The 23931-nt window shown below is 44.7% G+C and overlaps 1 protein-coding gene across 17 annotated transcripts in view; it reads right to left on the reverse strand.

Annotated features, from left to right (window-relative positions):
• Positions 1–23931, reverse strand: part of HDAC4 (histone deacetylase 4) — a 248512-nt gene that overhangs the window by 962 nt on the left and 223619 nt on the right. For 14 of the 17 annotated variants that reach the window (XM_066999846.1, XM_066999842.1, XM_066999843.1 and 11 more), the window contains 6 exons: positions 22596–22715; positions 20141–20238; positions 11107–11225; positions 9231–9364; positions 3008–3092; positions 334–475 (listed from right to left, as the gene is read on the reverse strand). In XM_066999846.1, coding sequence (XP_066855947.1) covers positions 334–475; positions 3008–3092; positions 9231–9364; positions 11107–11225; positions 20141–20238; positions 22596–22715 — 698 coding nt within the window. Of the gene's footprint in view, positions 1–333; positions 476–3007; positions 3093–9230; positions 9365–11106; positions 11226–16326; positions 17177–20140; positions 20239–22595; positions 22716–23931 lie in introns of those variants that run through there. The other 3 variants (XM_066999841.1, XM_066999847.1, XM_066999848.1) reach the window with 3 other exon arrangements.

Here is a 23931-nt window from a genome sequence, read left to right on the forward strand (position 1 = left end):
TTAAAACTTGCCTCCAAGAAGTTTTTAGACAACGTGTTTTCACTTGTGCAATGTTAACATTTTTTTCTGTGGCAAAACCTATTTCCTCTGTTTGTCCAAAACCACGTTCCGCTCCGACTGGAGCAGAGATGTCAGGCACTGTGTGCACCGTACTAAAGTGCCACACAGGGTACATGTTAGTGCTGTTCTTTTGCAGTCCAGGTCTTTAGAGAGCCCCTGAAGGGCAGGAGATGGGTGAAAAGCACATGCAGTGGTTAAAAGGATTAACCCAGAAGGCTGCCCACCATGGCTCCCCCTGAGCTGTGGTGATAAAAGAGAAGGGAAGCAACTCACCGCTTCTCAGCTGGCTTCACGCCTACTGACAGAGATGCCATGGCCGTCACCGTCTCTGCCTCCTCGTTCTCGCACTTCTGTGCCTCCACCAGGGAGTAGCCCACCGTGGAGGCGTAACGCTGGAGTGAATGCCAATACTTGCCTGTGGCAGAGGTAAAAGGCGCAGTCAGGGCATCTGCACCATAACGGGTCGAGCACCGTGTTCCCACTTCTCCAGGCCCAGCAGATGGCTGGGAACTGACTGGGGAAGACTCATCCTGCCTGTGCAGAACACCACCTTGAGCTGCACTCACTGTCACTTCCAGGACTGGCTCGAGGTCCCAGGGCAGCAGAGGAAGCCGCAGGTGGAGGCTGGCTCCTGGGAACACAAGCCAAGGGAGTCCTGGCTTGTGAGGCAAGGCTAGGGATATCCCTGCAAACCCTCCGGGCCCTGGGCGTGTGCCCTGAGCATGGGCTTGGAGAGGCAGTGAGATGGCTTCCCTCCATCGCTCACAGCTCTTTGCCATGAGCTCTGACACCCTCAAGATGACTGACACAATACTCATAGTTTATCCTGACGGTCAAGCATGCTGCTGTGAGAGGCTGCTTTGTTCTCCACACACACAAAAAAAAGCCAATATACTTCCTATATAATAGCAAAAGTGACTGCTAAGGACTGCCAAAGCTCCCACTTCATGCCAAGTTGCTGTGTTAATAGATGGTGCTGCAATTCTGCTGTCTTAAAGAATTGCTTTTTGAATAAATGTTTACCTTGTTTGGTTGTTTGAGTAAGCATGCAAACAGCAGCACATTTTTTCACCAGAAAACAGTGCAGTGGAACAACCTTCTATTTAGCTTATTTCTTGGATATAAGGCATAAAAACCCTTGTCCATACAGAAGTACTGAAAATGGAGGAGGCTGAAATAACAGATTTCCACAGCTGGCATCACACAGGGTGCGCAAGGATGTAACAGCTCTCCAAGGCTGGGAGATATTTTGTAGGGGTGCAGGCACAAGAAAGCAAAATTTTAATCCAAAACATATTAAGAACATTTAGAAACATGCACCTGTGTACCCCATAAGGACACCTAAGATATCAAATCAGCGCTGAATCACTGTCTTGCAATGAAAGATGCTCTTCTGCTTTGGCTAGGGAAGAATTGTGGGAGGCCGAAACTGGATTTTTGAACAGACAAACACAGAAGGAGTGCTGGAGGTGAGGATCATAGCTGCACAGAGGTGTACAACACCCCTCTGCCTTGACAAAAGGGGGCACTTAGGTGCTCAAAAATTAATGATGTTTGCTTTTCACTTCAAAATCCTTAGAAATTTTTGATCAGAGATAAAATATATGAGAGGGAAGGATGCAACCGAGATTTGGACTGGCCATCTGAATTTAGTTGCTAACTGTCAGGTTCCTGCTATGCTTTTTTGGGCAAATCACTTAGGAATAAAGAAGCTCAAGTTGCATTAATTCTGTATGGCTGCAGTTTGTTATGATGAACAACCTTTTTCGGTGAAAAGAGCATAGAGGAGGCTTCAGGGCATCAGAATAAAAGGTGTCCTCTTGGCTCCCAGGTAGGACAAGCAGAATTTGCTGGTACCCAAGAAGCCACAGCAAAGCCTGAAAGCAGGAACCTGTATAGTGAGGCCAGTGGATGGGGAGGAGGGACTTTTTTTCAAACCTCTTCAGTTCTTCTGTGCTGGACAGCAGACCTGAGGGTCTTACTCAAAGCCTCTTTTCTAAATTGCTGTGCTCAGTTTTAATCACTGTCTGACTCAAGGTGCTGCTGAAGTGTCACATTGCTGCTCTAAACACTCAGTCTGCAGAGTGGCTGCTAGAAATGGAATTCTGATTCCTAAAGTTACTGGGCATTTTTAAGTGGGAGAAATGTTCCGGCCTCTTTTAAGCTCTACTTTCTCCCTAAAAAATGAAGACCAACCCCCCTTCCAGTTCTGCACCACAAATGTTTGAAGCAGGAAGATGTCAAGACCTAGCACAGCGAGATTCCCGTGTTATTCAGGCTCTTTTCACTCCCCAAGAATGTCCCCAGGAAACCTTCAACCACAATGACTGTAACCTCCCCAGCTAAATAAACCCACAAGATTAGCAGCTTAATGCAGCACTCTTAACTTTATCCCTATCCATTCTTAATTAATGGATGCAACAATGCACAACAAGACTCACATTAGTCAGAGATACTTGCATTGCTTTTGAAGAGAGAAACACACATGCTAAAGTGCAGGACAGCCTGTCCTCTACAGAGATTTTAAGGGTCTTACTGCACTAGTTTTAATACTGATTTCCCCAGTGAGATCAGAACAACTTGCAGAATGACTGGGATGCCTCCCAGCTTGCTTCACCTTCACTGACACAAAGTTTTGCATTTAAGAGCTCCAACCCGTACCAGCAGAACAGCAGGCTGTGAAGGCAGGTGCACCGATACAGTCCTCTCTCAAGAGCCAAAGCATCTTCCTGAATCTCCTGATCCCCGTGCATCTCTACTGCACGTACAGTAAGACCAGTTTGCAGCTGCCTAAATCCAGTTCACTGTGCAGTGACCACCCGCAAACTAGGATAAGGGCAGGCAGCAGCCTGACGCTGAAGATGGAGTTGCCAGGGTGATGAATTGGAATGGGTGTCCTCAGGGCAACCCATCAGGGAATCAGCTGGGTGAACGGGGCTATACTCACTGTGTATCTCGATTACTTTCTCCATTGAATGCACTGCATTAGCATTTGCTCTCTGCTGGAAAACCTTTTCTGGAAGAGGGTCAAGCTGGGGAGAGAGAGGAAGAACGAAGAAATGTTATCACAAGCTAGAGACCAGGCATTAAGCGTGATTTAGCAAATAGCTCTGCGGCATCAAGCCTCCACCCCATTCCCCTGATCCCTATTATCTGCCCTTAGTTAAATATCCAAAACATACAGACTTCCTAAGTGCTCTTGCGATACAACATGCAGCCTCCCCCAGCCTGACACTCCTCCGCACACACGGAGCGCCGCAGCTCCGCCGAGCCCAGCAGCTGGGGCTCTTTGGAGCGAGCCTGCTGCAGCCGGAGATGGAGACTGTTTGCAGAGACCAGAAAAATAAGGCAAGTGATGCTTGCCGTTTTCACAATGCATTTTTTTAAAACTATTGCTCTGATCTACCTTTTTGCAAAGCTTTCACTATTAAAACAATGACATGAAAATAAAAGGGACTTAAAAATATGGTAACAACCACACTTCTTTCCTCTGAAGAAATAAAAGGGGTAACTTTTAAATTCTTCCTAATACCTAATCCATTATTGACTCTTAAGTGAAAAAAATCTGTATCCTATGAGTAAATAGCCTAATTTTGGTACAGAGAAACAGAAAAACCTTGCTTTAAAGTAACACTTGGCACGACTGTAACTTCAGAGTCACTGGTGATGCCTCTTAGTAGCTGCTCGGCTACTCTTTCCTGGTCAGAGCAACATTAAATCCTTATGTTAATCTTTATAAAAATTTGCCTTGAAGATGGCAGTAAGGATAGTAGTTGGGCAATAAAATTTAGTCTTTTTTGATGCTGGCTTCTTTCTTTTGCTCTTCATACAAAAAAGAGGACAGTAAGAACATGCTGCTGGTATTGAGACTTTCGATTGAAAGATGACAAAGAAAGCCTCCCAGAAATGTGTGCATGCACACAGCAAGCAGGTATCTTTCTGGGCTTGGATCCTTTATGCTGTACATGCAGACGGCACGTGTTGTGTCTGCCTACAATGTTTTCTGGTTTGCTCTGCCACACATCCCAGCTTCGAGCGTGCTGGCAAACCGAACTAGTGTTCAAAATGGGTGCACACACGTACTGCTTGTTCTCAGATGTCCCTCTCCTGCCACCAAAGAGAGTCACCATTTCAGGAGGTTACAGACCTCCCAGCTCCCTGTGCATCGGCACGGACAAGGGCACCTGCTGTGGCTGACTGACCGTGCATCCAGAGCTCCCTTCAGAAACACCTTCAGGACACCACTTCTCATCTCCCAATCCCAGCAGGGCTTTGTGAGCAACATGGATGGAGCTCTGCCCATATCCATCCCAGCCCTGGCAGCCTTTGGTCAGTACAGGATCAGGGAAACAAGACTGACACACTGACATCTGTATCCCCCTCTGCCCTTCATGAAGTTATTAAACCTCATGTTGAAAATATGCTGCCCGCTTCGATTCTCATTTGGCAAGAAACTTGGGCTCAAAAAATACCTCAACCAACATAGTTATTACTAGATTTTTTTCCCCCCAAGGAGCAAGAGAAGACCCTAAGATACATCCACATGGCTCCTGCCATCCTTTGGAATCAGCAGAAGCCTTTTAACGCTGTGCAGGCACAGCTCCGACAGCAAGCAGGAGCATGGGCTGCCTCCCTCCGCAGCACTAGCGCATCTCCCCAGGAGAGAAGGCAGATCTCCAGAGCAGATCAACCAACTTATATATATATAAAAATAGAATAAAGATGATCAAAATTATGAAAAGATCTTCCAAGGGAAGGAGACTGGGTGATGTTGTGGATAGTACTGATTTCCTCTGGAGCAGCAGAGGCATCTGCTTAGTAGGTGAGGATGTCTCAGCAGAGCAGCTCTACTTGGCTCACAGACATGGCCAATGGCTTGGATTCAACTCACATGAGCTCAAGACATCTTACAACCAACTCAATACTCAAGAAATAACTTTCAGCAGAGCTGCTTCTCTCCAAGCATATTTTTTTTCCTTTTTTCCCCCTTCTATTTTTTTCCCTCTGGTTCTCCATAAAGAACATGAATTCATCACAGGTCTCCTCACAGGACGCTTTTTTGGGTATCCAAAACAAGAAATGTTCACAGCTGTTGACTGGCCAAAAATACTCGTCAATGCCCATCCAGGAATACTCCTCAGCAAAGAAGCAGCCACAGTTTAATAGTTAATGAAACTATGGCAAAGTTTAACTGCAACTCCTGCTCAAAGCCAAGAGAAGCTCCAGCCAAGAGATTTGCTCTCACAACCACATGGCAGCCATTTGATAGGTACTCCATCAGGTCTAGAAATTGCTCCATTCCACATTTAATAATTACAGATTGCACTTTTTTTTTTTTTTTTTTTAAATTCTCTACTCTAAAAATAATTCTGGCCGAGACTAGCTTCTGTATGACATTAAGTGAAGGCAGAAGCTATTCCTGGACAAATCTTTAAGTCAGAGCTTTCTAATGCCTTTCAGTTGATACTGACATAAAGCACACAGCATCAGGCAGCTTAGCCATGTGCTATTTCACAGATGAATCATTTCCATCATGCACTACTTCTCCTGAAGAACACTCACAGACAACTGCCTCACCCATCACTCTCTTGGAAAAGGAAGGAAATACCGCTGGGCATTAAGCAAAGTTTTTAAGCAACTGCTTATTATCACCTTCACGTTTGTTCACGATGTCCAGAGTCACGCCGCACACACCTCTGCTACTCGTGCAAGAAAAACAAGACAGTCTTTGTAGCAGGGACTGGCAGTGCTCCCGAGGCACAGGAGCTGCACACCCTGCTCTGGGCATGGCGCTGGCACAGTGTTCAGCTGCCAAGGCCACCGATGCTCAGACGTTTAAATAGCAGCATCGCTCCCCGGGAACAGACGGAGCAGAATGGGCATCGTTAGCATTAACAGATCCTCGTGCATGATGCCTGCCTTTGATTTTTTCAGCTGCAGTTGTGCTAGTTTTGAACAACTAAATTTGTAAGTAAAGCAACGTACATACATTTTCAAGCCACCTCGCACAGCACTAAGTCATTTCACATTAAAATAATCTGCTGCAAAGCTAAAGCTCTGTTTTAATTTCCTGGACAGTTGGGAACAAGCCGGCTCTTGCCTTTGCATAACGCTTTTCCAGAGCGGGAGTTTTGATCTCTGCCGGTGAACACAGACGCTTTGGGGACTGGCACCGTTCCCCTCATTTCCTACCACTTCCCCGTGTAACGCAGCCACCTCTCTTCAGTGAGAAAACCTCCCTGCAGCCCGTCGCCGGCCGCAGCTGGCTGTCCATGTGCGTGCATGCAAAATTGTCTAACACGCTGTATATCAAACTTCATCAAAGGGCCGCGGGACAAAGCAACAGCAGTTCCCTCCAACTTCCTTGCATTAAAAAGATTTTATAAAAGACCTTGATAAAACTAGTATTTCCTGCTTTTTGATGTGTGGGTAAGAGAACATTATCATGATATCTGTGCAGTCTTATAGCCCACCTAGGAAAAGTGAGCACAGGTCCATCTTTAAATATTTAAAAGCGCCTCATAGCTGTCCTGATTTAGTGATTAAAAAAAAAACAAAGATTTTTTACCTTTAAGGATCAATGTTCACTCTGCTAAATGAAAACACTCAGCCAGTTGACAACATCCAAGCTCTCGTGAGTGCTAAGATCTCCCCGAAGCTACACCCTTCCAAACACGTTCATGGCTCGGAGCAAGTGCTTATTTATTGCACACAGATCCTCACACCACATTGTGGTCACCCGCCTGCATTGTAGCAGTACATTAAGCGAGGGGAATGACATCTTTCACATGTTATTTCCTCAGTCTCTCCTTCAAAGTGCATCCTGCCACTAGAGCTGGCTGTATCCAAACTTGAATGGAGCTGAAGGGATTGCCTGTATGGACAACAGTGCCATCACCATCACCTTAAGAGAAATAGGAGCTGTAATGTAAACCCTGTTCCTTCTATGCTGATGTAGCAGCTGGCTCCTGAGTTTTCGGCTGTCCCGAGGACTAAGCACAGCCTGGTGAGCTGGACCGTGCTGAGAGCCCTATCAGAACTGTCTGGCCAAGCACAAGGAATGGATGCTCTCTGGATGCTTGGAGATGGGATGCTGGATGATTGAAGCAGATGCTTTTTATGAAACCCAGCTGTTTTACCGCTGATCTATTGGTCTGATTACTGAGGCTTCCCCAGGCACTGTTGTCCCTTCACAAAGAGTGTGGATATTGTGAGACAAAGCACTTCTTCAAAGAAGAGTCAGCAAACATAGGAGAACTGCACCTCCATGCAGATCCAACCTCCCTACTCCAACTTCCCAGACCCGAGAAAGGCTGATGGTCACTGAGTCACTGCAAGCCTGCTGAGGGCTCACCATCAGCCCCAGAAGTCAACTACTCCTGGAGGCAGACTTAGAGCTGAAATACTGCTTGGCTTCTCCTCTCTGTGGTGCTGCACCTTCAGATGGTGACCACGTGGCTTCCATCAGTTCCTGCACTACGGCATCTTCAGCAAAGGGCGGAGATGATAGAGCCTGGTTGTGTTCTCCACAGCAGGTGAAAGCTTTAGGAGGAACCTCCATCCTCCACTGACAGGCAGGAAGATTTCTTGCCTTGTCGATGAGACTGCTGCCTTCAGAGGTCTACTGTGTTTGAGGTCATCTCAGCAGACTTTTCATGTCCTGTTACACTCATCACAGCCTTTTGAGACTTGCTCATTTGCACAGGGTGCTCAGGGCAATCTCTTAATTAAAAAGGCAGCCTAAAAAATGCAACCACACTAGCCAAGCCCTGGGTTTCTCAGCCACGTCCAACTTGAAATCTGTATGGATTCTCTCCCATAAGGCTGCATTTCTTAGCTATATGTAGCCTAAAGAATCGCACTGTGCTGCTGTTTTGATGTGCGTCACCAATCCTCAACAATTGCATTGAACAGCTTCAGAGTCCCTGCCACACCATGACAACTGCAGCAGATAACGAACAGGGACCACGTCCATGGCTCCGGCTGGGAGAATACATGCTTTTCTGAGCAAGGTGAAATTTTCCTAGGTGTAAAATTAATGCAAGGCATTTTTGCAGTCTACTGTGTCAGCCCAAGACTCAGCCATTTGGATGACTGTGGTTGTCCTCCATGTGGAGAACACGTGTCCAATAAGAAGGAGGCCTGACCCAAACAAACCATTTGCTCATACTCACAAGCCCACAAATTATAGAGAAATATGCCCCTTGAACAGAAATGTATGCAAAGGTACAGACACGGCAGATGCACAGGGTCCCCAGTCTGAGATTTTGCTGCTCCAACTGATTGCCGTACTTACTTGCTGCAGTATTTCTGTAGGGCATGAGCCTGAACACCTTGAGCCCAAGCCAGGTCAAATGCCACCACTGGGAACGTTTCAATTATCAGTCATGCTGGAAGAAATGGTGCCAGCTACAGTGGATGCTAATAGCCATCCTCCTGCATCAAGAAGGACGGCCAAGAGGAATCTGAATAATTTATTCGTTAATTCCACCGCAGCAAGAACAGGAAGAAAAGCTGAAGTATCTGCCTCTGTAGGAAAATACCCCGACTTCCCCAGAAACCAAAAACTAGACTTCCTTTTTGTACTTCTCTGCCTTGCTCTTATCTTGCAATCAAACACCCTGGCCCTTCCTGCCAACTTCTGTAACACAGTTAAGGCTTTTTCAACACAGCGATGTGCATTATGTAGAAAATATAATGTCAAGGAAAAATACAGTAGAAAAGTGTCAAGCAAGCTGTCCAGTGGAGAAAGTAAGCTGAACCACTAGGGAGGGGGGCTGCAAAGAAAGGGGAAGACTTGGACAACTAGTTCAGAATGAAATTGAACTCATCAGTCATTTCCCTAGAAGCCCAAAGCAAACTACTTGGAGAAGGAATAAAAGCAAATTCTTAGTTATTTCAATCCTTTTAAGGTGCGGATTGCCAAACAAAGTTAGTTATAAAAATAATATAGCATGTGCTCATTAAATCACCCTGTCTCCTTCAAATGGAAGGACAAGAAACAATGAGAAAAATTGGGCAGATTCCCTGTTTTGGAGAGTAAGAAGCCCAAAGTCAATGCCACAACTGGAAACTCCGCAGGACGAGGGGGTAGAGGCTGAGGCACCTGGAAGGTGCCACCAGGAACACCACCATGGCCTTCTGGTGGCATGTTTTTTGTTTCTCCGTACCTCGTTTCCCAGCAAAGCAGAAACACATGCTTCTGAGGCGTCGCAAATGGCGGTCAGGTCGTGGCCTCCTTCGAGGGCCAGGACGACGCGGCCTCCGGCCAGGCCCATCAGCTGCTTCGTCAGGTACCCGAAGCCTGTGAGGGGAAAGAGGAAATGTGAGAGAAGGGCAGAGGTTGTCGCTGGAATCAGGCTCCTGGCAAAGGATCAAAGCGTTATAAAAAGGAATTACATCATATTAAAAAACCACAAGGGATCCGAGCGGACTTAAACGCATAATATGAGCCAGGTTTGATTTTCATGCACTCGTTTCAGAATTCCAGCCACGCTTCCCCGCTGGAGCGACGCGGGATGGATCCGCACCCCGCTGCCGCTGTGAGCCTCCCTGCTGGAGGTTATCCGGGCGAGGGGCACCGCAGCCCCCCAGCAGCCCCCTGGCAGCCCCTGGGCTCAATGTGGTGGCAGAGGCCACCCGGGGAAGGGGAGGAGGAGGACAGAAGGAGGCTGCTCTCGCCCTGCTGCTTGAGATGCGAGAAGGAAAAGGCGATGCTGAAGAAGTTGTGCGGGAGGCACTGGGGGAGGAGGGCAAGGGGAAAACAGTGAAATTGCTGCCGGTGCTCTCAGTTGTGATAGCGGCATTGCAGCGCCCCCGAGACATTTGACATCCAGTCCTTAACAGACATTTCTTCCCATATATAATATGCTATAAAAATTCCTGGGGCACCGGGACTTTGATCATATGACACACAATACATTTCTACCCTTTAAACAAAACAGAACCAAGCTGTGAGGATTTAAAAAACATGTCCTCAAACCAACCCTCCCCCTCAAAAAAAAAAAATCCAAATGAAAGAGAACCCTGCACATTTCTACCCTCACCCGTGTTCCCTGCTTTTTATTTTGCAGTGTCTCATAGCCCCTGCAAGTGCCTTTGCAAACTGGCAAGTTAACAGCCAGATAAAAGACTCATGGCTGAGCATGTAACACAGAAACCAGCCTCACATTTTGAGAGAGTAGCACAACATGGGAAATACAACAGGCAGGTAAACAAGAGCTCTTTGTTACGAAGTGTTTCTGGATATCTTAAATAACTTATCTTGTAAATCTATTTCACTTTATTCTTGTATGAAGTTTATAGGTTCAGCTACCTTGCAAAGGTCTGAAGTTCACTGTACAGAATAAGTTTCCTGACTGAAACAAACTCTTAAAAAATATCCTCTGGCTTTTGCAAGAAAAACTGTTTTCCTGAATGACCCTAATTATACAGTACCAGACATATCCAGCATTGCAAAAAAAGGAGGCGTTGTGTGTGTGTGTATGTGTGTGGAGTTGAGTGCATCTCCTGTGCAATGCAAAACATTACAGATGCAAAGCAAAAGGGACGTTTTTGTGGACCCATATAATTGTTTCAAGGATAGAGAAAAAAAAATTTGGCCCAAATTTTTATTAAGGTATCCTAGAGGAAGAAATGTATGTCTACTAGCATTCAGAGCAGGGGTTTATCTGTTTACATCTGGCATTGCCTCTTTCTGCAATTTTGCATTAAAAAAAACTTAACTTTTTCTAATTAAGCAGCTGTCTTCCACCAAGATATGAGTACAAGTGACTTGGTAATTTCCTTGAGTAATTTATTTGCACTTAAAAGTGAAATATGCAATGCTCCAAGATAACAAAGGCTTCAGCCAGACTAAAATATATACCATGTAGTGACAAAACAAAAGCAAATGCAACAAAAAGTCTGAAAAAATTGCCATTGAAATAAGGTATTTGAAGGCAGACTCCCAAAAGGCAGAACCTGGATATATTGTAATTTGGCCCCCAGGACAGCAACAATTTACACCAGTTTCAGACCTTCGCTGTTTTTCAATCCACAACTTACATTTTGCCGATAGGTTATATCCTCCAAGAGGTGTAGGATGGCCTTCCACCGCATCAAAACCAGATGACACCAGCACAACATCTGGGGCAAATTCGTTGGCAATGGGCATTACTACCGTTCTGCAACAGAATTGAACAATGGCAGACGCGTTACTTTGGCTCTCAAACAAACACAGGAACACTTAAGCTATCTAGAAAATGGTTTATAAAGCCTCGTGTTGTTTCTCCACAGTAGCAAAGTCCATTTCCCTTTTAATTAGCAGATGAGAGCCTGGCTGGCAAGAAACTTTGCAACACCACACCACACAGTATAGTTTTGAAGTCAATATCCCTCTCTCGTTATTTTTTCAACACGGTTTATTTTCTCCACTGACAACCTCAGGTTTTGACCAGGGAAATAACTTGCCATACATTGTGTTTTCCCTTTGTGATCATATCTCGCTTTTCGTATGTCAGGGCTAAGGAGAAAATAAGAGGGCATCTGGCCCAGACTGCAAAACCACCTGGAAAACCTGTCCTACAGCAACCTCGGTGTGTGGCACTTGTCTCCTAGCTACAGCCCTGTGCTCCTCCTAAACATCTCCATTAGTCTTGGCAGCATCTGCAAAGCCATTTATTTTTTCCATGCTGCACTTTTCATTACCCATAATGAAAGGCTGGGGATGTCGTGGTGCAGGTGAGCGCTACCCTTGCCACTGCATCGTGCAGCTGTTTGGGGCACTGCCAGCCTCGAGTCCATGAACTTGCTGCTCAGCTGGCCCACCAAGAACCAAAACAAAAGAAAGTCGACAGTGCTGGATGGTTACCACAGGCAGTGAATGAGCTTTAACATGCAAATATCCAGCCCAAATACACCCAGCTCCAGTTTCCCATCCTCTGACATTTTGTTCTCTAAAAATGGATTAAATTGCTCAGCATCTGCAACCTACTGCCTGTTAAGGCCAGTATTTAAATGAAACAGGAGGTCCATCTCTATGGTTTCTCAGCAAAATGCATCTTCATCCTGGTTTCTCTCTTCAATCTACTAAATTTCTGTTCAAAATCCATGAGGTTGCAAACACCCCATTTCCCACGTCAATATGCCAACTAAGCGAAAAGGGAAAGTTCTGCAGAGAGCAAGTAATTGCTTCTTCATCTAATCACCCCAGCACAAACACAGCAGAATTGAAATCACAGCAATGAAAAAAGTGAAAGCAACAGAGCTTCTGAATAAACATGACAGTCACACACAATCTTTTCTGATTAACAAAGCCTGTAGCAAGCACTCTTGGATAAATACCAGCTTACGCCGGGGTACACGCATCCATGGGCTTGAAAATAATTTTCAATTTTTGGATCAGGCAATGATAACTGCAGGAAATGGTGGAAAAGCAAGGAGGTGCACAAAGAGGTGTTAATCTCAAGGCCCCCTATATACAGTATATATATACTGTATACAGTATATAGAACAGTATATAGAACATAATTTCCAAATTATGTTCTTTTTCCCTTATAAGTTTAACAACCCAATCTTGGAGAGATACCTCTCCAGACCTTGCTATCAGCTGTACGACTAGGGAATCCTGAACAATGCTATCTATCCCTTATGGTACTGAAGATGGCAGTATTCCCTGTTTCCCTGTCCTAGGAATGGCTACTGCCAAGGTTAGCATTCCAAAGCATGAAATGAATTTATATACCAAAACACAACCCTCTGAGTATCTTTGTAGATGTGACAGCTTCACCTTTATTGACTACAGTGGTTACAGAATGCTCTGAGAACAGAAAAGGTGTTCCTTTATTGAGTGTAGTAGTTATTGGGTGCTCCGAAAACCAGAAAGACCCCAGGAAGGTCTATTTTGTGCTGAGATTGCTCAGGTGCTATCAAGACATCCACAAAAGCTCACATCTTCTGTTACATCTGTGTTAAACAGCCACACGACATCTGCTAGCGTCAGCAGCTTTGGTATTTGATCGAGACCGATCTCATCTCAACCCATTTTGCCCTCTGCACAGTTTAATTTAAGGTAGTATTACCATCTACCATGCAACAAGCCACTTTGAATGGTAGTCAAACCCATCATGGAGTTTCCATTGCCAACACTGGGCAGAGTCCCCGTGCGGGCAGGGACACTGGGTACATCACAGGGCTGGTTCAGATGCTGAGACACCGTGCAGCCGAGAAAACCTTTCAAACTTTAATTTTTTGCAATCTTCCTGCTTGTCAGTCTCACTGCATAGAGACACAGAAACCTATGCAAAAAAAAAGGGACCTTATTTTCTTTTCCTTGTTACAAAAATAAAGCAATTCTCTGCTGGTGGTTACAGGTTGCAGAGCTTTTAAGGCAGCATTCGCCTTCACTGTACTGAGAAAGATTTTAATGCTTACAAAATCTGAAAGTGGAATTTTAATTTTTTCCTCAAATGATTTAATTGCCGTATACATTTTGTCCTCAGAGAGATTATTACATAAGGAAGACAAAAGAGTGTATTTTCCTGCTGATGGCTTTTCAGTCGACAAAGCCCGTTTAGTGAAACCCACAGACACTTTAAGTAGAAACCACCTCCTTGACAAAGGACTAAAACAGCAGTTTTGAAGCAAGTGCACGTGGCAAAGTTTTTTTTTTCCCTGAGCTTTGAAGTACTGCTGAGCTATTTAATTTCTAACCCAAGCAGAACTGCTAAAATCATCAATTTTTTTTTCCAAAGCTACGATACAACGAGAGCTGCTAGAACCTCAGCTGCTGCGCGGCATCACCCGACGGAGCAAACCCAAACCCGTGCACGTGTCTGGCACCATCCAGCCACCAGCACAACCACGGCGCCACCAGGTTTTGCTGGCCAGGTCCGAAGGCACCCGAAGGAGATGCGCGGTGCTCAGCTGAGAGCCCCAGCACGGCGAGAGCAGGTCGGAGATACCATCTAGTGGCACAGACACCACACAGGCAGCTCCGACTGCTGGAGGTGAAACCCATCCGGAGAAATTTGGGGAGAGAAAAAGCAGTGCTTGCTGGTTAGACGTAAATCAATCAGTTTTCGACAACAGTTAAAAGAAGCCGTGCTGAGGATGTCCAGAGGACGGGGTGACCATACTGCAACAACAGGCTGCCCCCTGCACACAGCTTCATTTTAAAGTGATTATTAGTGCTCTGTATGCAAAGTAAATTTCTACCTGGTCCCTCAAATTTTTAAGAACTGTGAGCAGCAGGGTCCCCTGGCTCCCCATCCAAGAAGAGCCACGGGAACAGACAGACCGACAGAGGTTGCCCAACACGCAGCTTTGTGCCCAGGGGGCCAGGAGATGTGTGCGCTCGGAGGCTGCCGAGACCCACAGGAGTGCCAGGGGGTATTGTGTCAGATCAAATAAGCTAGGTGATGCTTTCGGTGCCATGACTGCCATGCTCATCCAAACACAAGAGCGCTGTCAAATCCGGACTTGAAACTTTCCCTTCGTCCGACTCTCATGGGCTGCTCTTTCTGCTGACTTCCTCCTATTTCCAGTATTACACCAGCGCTCCAAAGCCCCAGCCCCAGCTCTGTTTGACACTCACCCATACATATGCCGCTATATCTTTGCCCAGAGAACGTTACCCTGGTCTGAATCAACACATGGTCAGCGTGACGGCGCAGAGCACATGGATGGAGCTTCGGAGGAGCTCCAGGCTTTGCCCGGGGCTACAGCGTGCCCTCTTGCCTCTGTGCTCCCTCCTTCTTCCCTTTTAATTGAAACAAATGAGACTCACATGTGAAATTTTAGGACTGAGGCAACTGAAAGCCCAAATGAACCGCTTTCAAGTGATGTATTTCTGAGATTTCATCTGCGGACAGCGTTTCAGGCACATTTAACTCAAGTCTTTCGGTTTTGAATTTTTCTTGTGCACAGAAGAAAATACCCTTTTCGCTCAGATCCATCACATTAAAGCTAAGTCCCAAGAGAAAACAACAATTAAACTTCAAACGACCCTATGATTTTGCCCTGATGATCATACTATTCACGGATTTAAATTACTATCAAGAAGGTGAGCAGTTTTCTCTGAAACTGGGTCTTTCAACTGAGGGTTAAGGTGGCTGCAAAGTTATTCACTGGGGAATGAAAGGGTTCACAACACTGAAACTTCATTTCAAGCCATGCCAATTTTTTTTTTAAATACAAGGGTTATACCTTTAAATTTCCTATATTTTGGCTGATTGTTTTGCTTGCTTAACACAAAGTAAATCCTTTCATTTGACTTTGAATATGGCTAAGCTGAACAGTTATGCATTAATACTGATGGCTGCAAACAGCAAAACCTGCTGATCATGTTCTGCAATCATTTTGGGGGAAAACATACAATTTTATATGTATTTTCCAGAAGACTGAATAATTCTTAGTCTATTTCTGGCCAATTCACCGATTAAACGCTTAATAAATGACAGGCAGATTAAGCAGTTCTACGGGGGATTCTTTTAAATGCTCAATTGCAGCAAGCAAATCAGTGAAACTTAGAAGGCTGAGCACTTTTTTCAGAACCTCTTTTCCCACTGCTGGCCATATAAAACCAAACGCTATCCACTGCTCCGGAGGCTAATCGGCTTCCTGAAGGCTCCGGTCTTTGTTTCTCGAAGCAGCCATCTCCACGGTCATTCGCTATGTCAAAAGGGATTAGGAGTTTGGGGACAAAATAAGCATCAGAGAGGATGAAATTTAAAATGCAGAAACAACGATTCCAGGCAAAACACCACCAGCTTCCGCCCTCCCCCTTATTCACTTCTGAAACGTTTTACGGATCGAAGGAAAGAACAACCCCCCCTACCAACTTGGCTCCCAAACCCGTTCAACGCTTGCTCCAGTCTGTCCGAGAAGGGCAGGAGGGACCCCTCAAGCTACAGTCCTGGCTTTGCTTCTGCTTGAGGTGTTTTAAATAAAAATAAAACTAACACGAAATCATACCCTACATGGAATTATAATTGCGCGAGGGGCTGCTGTCAGGGTTGGAAAAAAATCAGATGAAACGACACAACTGCTAAAATCATCAGGAAAAGTTTCTTACAGCAAATTCAGAGGAAAACTCCTGTGTATAATACAATTTAATTTCACTAAGTAATTGTTGTTCTCGTGCAATAGGGAACTAGCCACAGTCTTCACATTTTTTCGGCAGGTCTCCTAGCTGGGTTTGCATACTATACTTTTACACAACCTTTGAAAATGTCATGAGAATTTATAGGAGCAAACATTATTTCTTGTATAACAAGTCAGGGAACAACAGACTCTGGTAAAAAAAAAAAAAAAAGGAATTTTACAACCGTTTGTTTCTATAACTACGGAATAACAGCAATGAATACCAATAACATTTTGATGAGTTAGGGACATTTTAAATTATATGCCCTGCATTTTACGCATTAGAGTTTAATACATTTCTGCATAATCTGTGAGATCTGTATTGCCCACATACTTTGGTGGTGACTTCAGCCGTGGAACATTTGCGCAGTAAATGGTCAGCTAAATTATAATGTAATGCTGTCTAGGGCAGGCAGAGCGCAGTTACGATAGCGTGGAGGAGCGCCAAGCTCTCAGCGAACTCCCAAATCACTTCTGTCAGACTGAACGTCTGTTAGCGACCGGGGCGACCCCACCCTGCTCCCCCCAAATTTAGCAGCCGTGATTTCACCCCAACCTCGGGACGGGACGCAGCGCGCGGCTGCAGCCGGTGATTTCAGTCCTCAGTTATGAAGACAATAAGCGACAAAGTGCAAGGCACGGCTGCTCTCCGCTTCACATTTTTAACTCTTGTTCTCACTTTTGAAATGGCTCGGCAGTACTAATAAATATTAAGAGGTCACGCTACCCTGTCCAGCACAACGCTGTAGTGCAAACACAGGGAGGCTAATATTGCTCGAAGAAGTGATCAGCAGAAAGCCTTTGAAGCAAGTTACTGTTCTTTCTTTGGAAAGGGTGAAATGACATGGTCTGAAGCAGGTTTTCAGTGCGGGGATGATAAGTTTAATTGGGATTTATTTATTCATTCATCAGGAGACTGATTTATGAGGACAATTATCTCAGTTACTATTTCATTAGCGCACATACTTTCATCAGATCCGTATACCTGTTTATCCTGAAATAGAAGAAAAAATGGAAAGCATGATGCATATTTTTCTTCCAGTGTTTTTTACACAGAAAGATGGCTTTCTTCCTTAAAAGCAGACAAGCATGTCAAGAGTTAAGGCTTAAAAAAAAAAAGGAGAAAAAGTATATCAGTATCTTTGCCTAGCTCAAAGGATTTCCACTGATTCCTCTGCAGACTTCAAAGCCTCACAGTTTGGCATTTGGACTGGTTTGAATTAAAGCTCAGTTCTCCACTGTGAGTTTCCAAGTTCATGGTGAAAATGCCTGCTGCTTCTGGAGTTCATTATGGCCAATTTTCTTATCTTTTCTTCATCTTAGGTTTGATCCCCAGCAAATGCAACGTGGCATTCGATGGGGTGGAATAACAAGGTGCTGCCTTGAAGGCATGCATTGTCTCAAGGGGCGAACACAAGAAAAGAAGAAAAAAAGGATATATGACCCATTCCCTTCACTTTCTAACTCTCAGGGGACTATAAATTGAAAACTTCAAAGCATAATTTTACATTAAAATCAATAGAAAGATTCAGGAAAAAAAATGTTTTTCAAAGAAGCTGGTTAAGATTTAAAAAGGTCACTTGATAATGTATTATCATGACCAAACTTGGCATAAGATTAAAAAAGCTTCCAATTTAACTTATTGACTGAAGGTGTGCACATGGGGCAGGCTCCAGGAGGTGCTACCTATGAGGATGAGTCACAAAGTACCTCGCTACCCAGAAACCACAGCAAAATAAGGGCTGTGAGTAGCTACAAAATATGTTCCCCAAATAGCTGCAGTCTCTGGGCAAAAAGACACCAGCGTCTATTAAGGAATGGCTGGCAAAGGTCTCACAGCGTAGACTGGTCTGAACAATTTTCCAGGAGCCTTGAAACTCAATTAATATTTAATAGCAAGTATGTCACTCAGTTGCGAGTTACAGGTTCTCTTTATAATGAAGAGATCAGTCTTGTTGACTGCTGGGATAAACAGACTTCCACTTTGGAGGAAAGTGCTGCTTTCCTGTAACAGGAATAAAACATCAAGACAAATGACAGTTATTTGACTAGATGTTATTTTAAATCGTATACATTCTTTGAAGGCTTTTTAATGGCATGCTGAGGAGTAAAAGCTCTTTTTGCTCAGTATAACTGAATACAAATACACGGACAGTGGAGAAGAGAAAATAATGCTCCCAGATTTAATGCATGCAATGCTATTCCATGAAGCCGACATTCCATCTGGCTATTGCCAGAAATTTGCATCTCATGTTTTGGCACGTGTGTCCCCCTGAATTTATGCAGGGTGTTCGCCAGAAGCACACTAAATTTGGTTTGAGGACAGAAAACCACTTCAACTGGTAATTGTTAAAAAAGAGGCACGCTGGGGAGGCAGGACCCACAGCATGTGGGGGGACATGGGGTGGAACAGGACAGTCTCAAAGAAAAATGAAGCCTACACATCCAGCAGGCCAGGGAATTCTATTCCTTCTCCTGGAAAGAGTATCGGAAAGGAAAGCGTCGTCTCACACAGGCCTCTATTCACTACTGCATTACTTACAGGTTTTCCTCTACTCAGAAAGATCTGTCATTGTTTCATCTTGTTATCCTGCTGCTTCCAGAGTTAATTTTAATACCTTCTTTTTCCCATTCTCTATGGGTCTGGGAGGCAAATGTATCAGCCCAGGCTTGCAGCAAGTCCCCAAAACCAGCAGTGATGTACAATCACCCTATTGAGGTATTTTGCCCCTTAGCTGCTCGGAGCAGCGAGAAGATGTTCAACCCCCAGTCCTGCAGCGCTCCTGTCGTGACACTGGTCAGAGAAACCACAGCCTGGGTGCACATGGCAGTAGGTCAGTTAACGTGTGTTTTGCTTCACACACCTCTTCTGACGCTGCTGCCATGAGAGTAAAATAAGGGTCAGGTAAAGGATTTCCTGCAGATACCCCTGCAATCCCCAGGTATCACATGTGAGCACGACAGTAAGACCATCAGTGCAGGAACGAGTGGCTCAAAAAGTGGCTTCTTTCCCTGCTCCATTTGCAAACTCATCAACAGTTTTTCAGAGCGCACTTGAATATGCTTGTATGACAATGGTTTACATACGGCATTAGGTACTGCTAATCAAGGAGGATATTCCAGCAACACATTCATTCAACTCCACAGCTCTGCTTACCTTCATTGACACTAACAGTGAGTGATGAGTAACACTTATTTCAGAGAGGGTTGTATTTTTATTCATAAAACACAACATGCTGTTTCTGAGGAGAAACCAGACCCCAGTAAGGAAAGCACAAAACCAACAGCTCAGTTGGTTCCAATTCCAGTTGGCTAGAACAGGGGAAATAAATTCAGTATTTTGAATAAATAAAAATAAAAAAATATGGCTTATAGAAACAAGCCCACGTCCCTTTGCTAGGTAAACTTGGGAGTGAGGTTGGGTGGAAGTCATGAGCACAGCTCTTGCAGGATACGGGCTGCATGGCCAACTTGCATGGCCAGAAGTTGGGTCCCATCGCATACATCACAGTAATAATGTCTCAAGCCTTGGGACAGCTGCACTCTGAAATTTCAACTCATGATAACTTGTGAAAAGTTGTTGTGGGTTCCCCTCCCCATCCAGGTGAGTTTATCCAGAGAAGCACCCACCCAAAGAGCTTAAGAAGGTTTCTAGCCAGCAACAGAAGAGCTCATTCATATCAGTAGACGTTTTACATTCATACATCAATCAGTGCTAAGCAGCGAGTACGTCAATCTCCTTAATGTCATACATACACTTCTTATGGCCAGAAATATCCTATTTACTTAATTCATCTTTATCCTACATGGCACTCTGAAAGTTAACTGCAACAAGATGAAAAACCTGCGTTTCTCAACTTAGTAAGAGATAGGCTCAAGATTAAGGAGGACTGCACAAGATGAAAGAAACACAGTTTAGGTGAAAAATATGTTTGTAAGAGGAAAACTTGAACATTACCTGAAAGCAGTCAAGTATTCTGTGTCTCCCATCGGTGGATCAAGGCCACCAGTGAAGGCCATGTTAACATTGAAACCAACTCCTGCTCCTGTGCCAACCTGAAAAAGGGAAACAGTACTTAGTTATACATACAGAAACAGCGAACTCTGGCAGCACCTCTCTGGTCTCTCATGATTCTTCCAGTTGAATATGGATTTTGATTCAATAGCTCAGTGGCAGCCAGGTTAGTTTTTCTCTCTAGAGTGAACCAGTCCCCAGACTGTAAAAATAGAGAGTAAAAATAAAGCTCCCCCATGCTCACAATTGCTGTGATGCTCATGGAAGCTGTAGGCAGGCTGTGTTTGACTGCTGCTCACCCAAAAAACACCTCACCAGTAAGTGGGTCCTTTGGTAGGAGAGCACATTACATGCAATACCTTCCCTTAAATTGTTTTCGGTTATATTCAGAAGTACAGTTTTGTAGTAGTTTATTTTGTAGTAGCTTATTGTAGTACTTTATCGTAGTTGCAACTGGGGGAAAAAACACAGTTTTAATCAGAGCGAGCTCCCCCTCTACTGGGGAAAAATATGATTCACAAAGAAGAGATTTCCACTGCTTGAGGGACACGTGGGTGCTAAATATAAGTACATCCCTATCCTGGCTTGTATTGCAAATGCCCCCACCCTTCCATCCACTGCAAGTAAGTGAGACAGCTGAGAACTGAAAAATAAACCAGGGGCTTCCAGTAACTCATTTGCTGAGAAACAAGCCATGCTTCCCCCAATCATTTTGAACCCTAAACGCCTGCATTCAGACAGGTCTCTGAATACAGAAAAAAAAATAATAACTGAATACTAATTCTGGTATACGATACACAGCCAGATAATTAAGCTAAATAAAGCTGCAGAGCTTTTATTTCACATTCTTTGTATCATTGCAAATAGTGCTGGTAGAAAAACACAGTGGGTACATCCATCTAAGGTGGGTTACTTATCCCTTGTAAATTTAATTTATTTTGTATTCTTTGTTGTACTCAGTCTGGAATGACATGTCTAAAAATTACTAGGGATAGTAAATACAGAGCGGGTATAGTATTTCCTATATATAGTCTAGTGTTTCCTTACAATACTAGGTATTTTGTAAATGAGATCATTAGATTATTAATTCAAAGAGTCAGCAGAAAAAAAGTAGGTCTCAGGCCTTCATGCATCCTGAAGCAGAAATTAAGCCTGATGCAATGAGCTGCTGCTATTCCCTGAACAGTAGCACACAAACAGGGTAATGAAGGAGTATCGCGTTACATTCAAGTTTCTTTAGAAACCTAAATGGAAACATCGATGTTCGCTGAATGGGAACATGTAACATTGACAGGGTAAGAATTCTAGTTTTCAGATGTAATCTAGAATGCCTCAGAGAACGCAGAACTAGCATTTCATAGAATTTCCCTCTGATAAATGAGATATGAAGGATGATAACGGAACATTCCTTAGGCACGACTGATTTCAAATTCAAAATTACACCAAAACTACAGCTCAAAAGAGCATACTGTACCATACAGGCCAGGGAAGGTTTCATTGATTCTATCATTCAAATCATGATTGTTTCTATGCTGCCCATCTGCAGCAACTTTTAGTATTTTAGCTTTCGTCTCATTACCCAGGGATGCTGAACAGGATAGTGAACCATGGGGAAGGTGTCCCTGGGTCTGGGTCTGCAGACGCTGTGTGCTGGCCCCAATCCCTGAAGGACAATTCCTCCCACTAGCCCAGAGGGAAGGGAAGGTGATGGATGCAGAAGCGTCCATCTGGAGGAGAAAGGGCTGCCACCTTCATCTGCCCAGCCCTTCTGCAGCAGCCTCCGAGGAAACCACCAAGAACCAGCAGATTTGGTCCAACAGCACTGGTGGCTGGTGCTGAAATGCCACCCTTGAGGCTGCAGGATGTGAACACAGCAGGGGCAGTGAGCAGCCTCGGAGGGAGCAGGGTGAGGGGCTCCAGGGCCGTGCCAGGAACGCTGAGAGCTGCGGCACGGTGCCGGCAGCACAGCGTGGACAACTTGCTCCTTGCACCTAAGAAACATCCTATGGCGTTAGGGGGAAGGCTGGAAAAATACGTGAAGCCCTGTTCTTTGTGGAAGAAAATGCTGTCTGGGACAGCTGGCAAAGGGCTCTGGAACAGGTTGTCCCACCAGGACTGCACAGCCTAATTGCATTCAGTCGTTTGCCAAGGCGCACACTCTCCTGCCAGCTCTCGGGGCAGGACACGATGCCCACGGCTGTTAGGACTTGGACAGGAACACACCAACCACAAAGGCCTGGGCAAGGCGCCCCCAATCAAGCACTAACAAGCACAGGGGTGGGAGCGGTGGCAGGAGCTTCCCTCCAGCCCTACCCAAGATTTTTGGGGGCATCTGGCTCACAACCCCGAGCAGGTCCTACCAGACGCGGGTGGGTGCTACGCAGATCCATGCTCTTACCTCGTCGGGAGCACCACTGCCGGGAAAGAAGTTCCCATCATCATAGCGATGTAGTGAAATATAAAGAACATTAGGGTCATTGTAGAAAGCTTGCTGAGTACCATTCCCGTGGTGTACATCCTTCGGGGACAGAGATTGCATTATATGAGGGAGGTTAGTGCCTTAGTAAAAATGTAGATTAAAGCCATCAACTTGGGATTTGGAGGGGATTTCTTTGGTGTTGAGCTTCATTTGTGGTGCTGATCTAATTGAAACAGTTTATTGCAAATGAGACTAACCCGCTTTGCACAGCTGGCTTCAGGTTACACTTCCCATTTAACACGCAAGATAAATGAGAGTAAACACAATTTCAAACGTTTACCCAAACAGGACCCATTCACTTGGATTGAGAGAACTGGATTCATACCTAGTCTTGAGGGATGTTGGGGGTGGAAAGGTTGTATTAGTTGCCCCAAATTTGCATTTTTAATCAGTCTGTAGGGTGACCAGTGATAGGAAGTGCCCTGCAAAGTTGTCAGGTCTGGCCCAGTGATGTTAAATGACACAAACCCATTGCCCAGAGCCTCTACTGCATTGCTATATGGTGCAGAAACGCAGCCCGTAGCAGGATGGGTTTGCAAAACACTCCTGTTTCTGACATGAAAAACAGTCGGTGGGAAGTGAGGAAAAGGATGTCCATCCGGTAAAGCAAAAAGACAAATACATTCGTTTTAACTTGTGGGTCTTGCCCACAGGAGATTTGTTGCAACCTAATCAAAACTCTTGGCTGATACCCAGGAACTCAGATGTCTTCACAGCCACATAAATACATTTTTAAATCAATAAAATGTATCTGCCACATTTTTAAATCTATACATCACCATAGCAAAATCACAAACAAGCTCTTTCTCAATTCCACTGCACTGTCTGCAGAATATTTCACTGTCTTGATCCAATTTAGAGAACACTTCTGACTGCCAGCCCACACGTACAGAGGCTGTGTTGGCCCCGAGGCAGGACATTGAGACCATCCAGACCACCGGTCCAGCCATGCCCGACAGCCCACATCCCTCTCGGCAACCAGTCCTCACATCTTGAAAAGAAAGCTGGGATGGATCGCAGCAGTTAGGGCCAAAAACCATCCCTAAAAAAATAAACCATCACAGTTTGCAGTTACCCATCCTTGAGACTGCATTATGGGCTTGTTTTATATTAATTAAAATTTTATTCTGAAAACTATGGACCTTTTAATAGGCATTTCTTTTACTAAAACATTAAAAAAATACCAACCGACCAAACAGATTTTGGGTTACAGACCACAAACAACATTTTTTTCACTGACTTACAAAGTCTGGGC

Source organism: Anser cygnoides, chromosome 6 (genome assembly GCF_040182565.1).
Source record: "Anser cygnoides isolate HZ-2024a breed goose chromosome 6, Taihu_goose_T2T_genome, whole genome shotgun sequence".
NCBI lineage: Eukaryota > Metazoa > Chordata > Aves > Anseriformes > Anatidae > Anser > Anser cygnoides.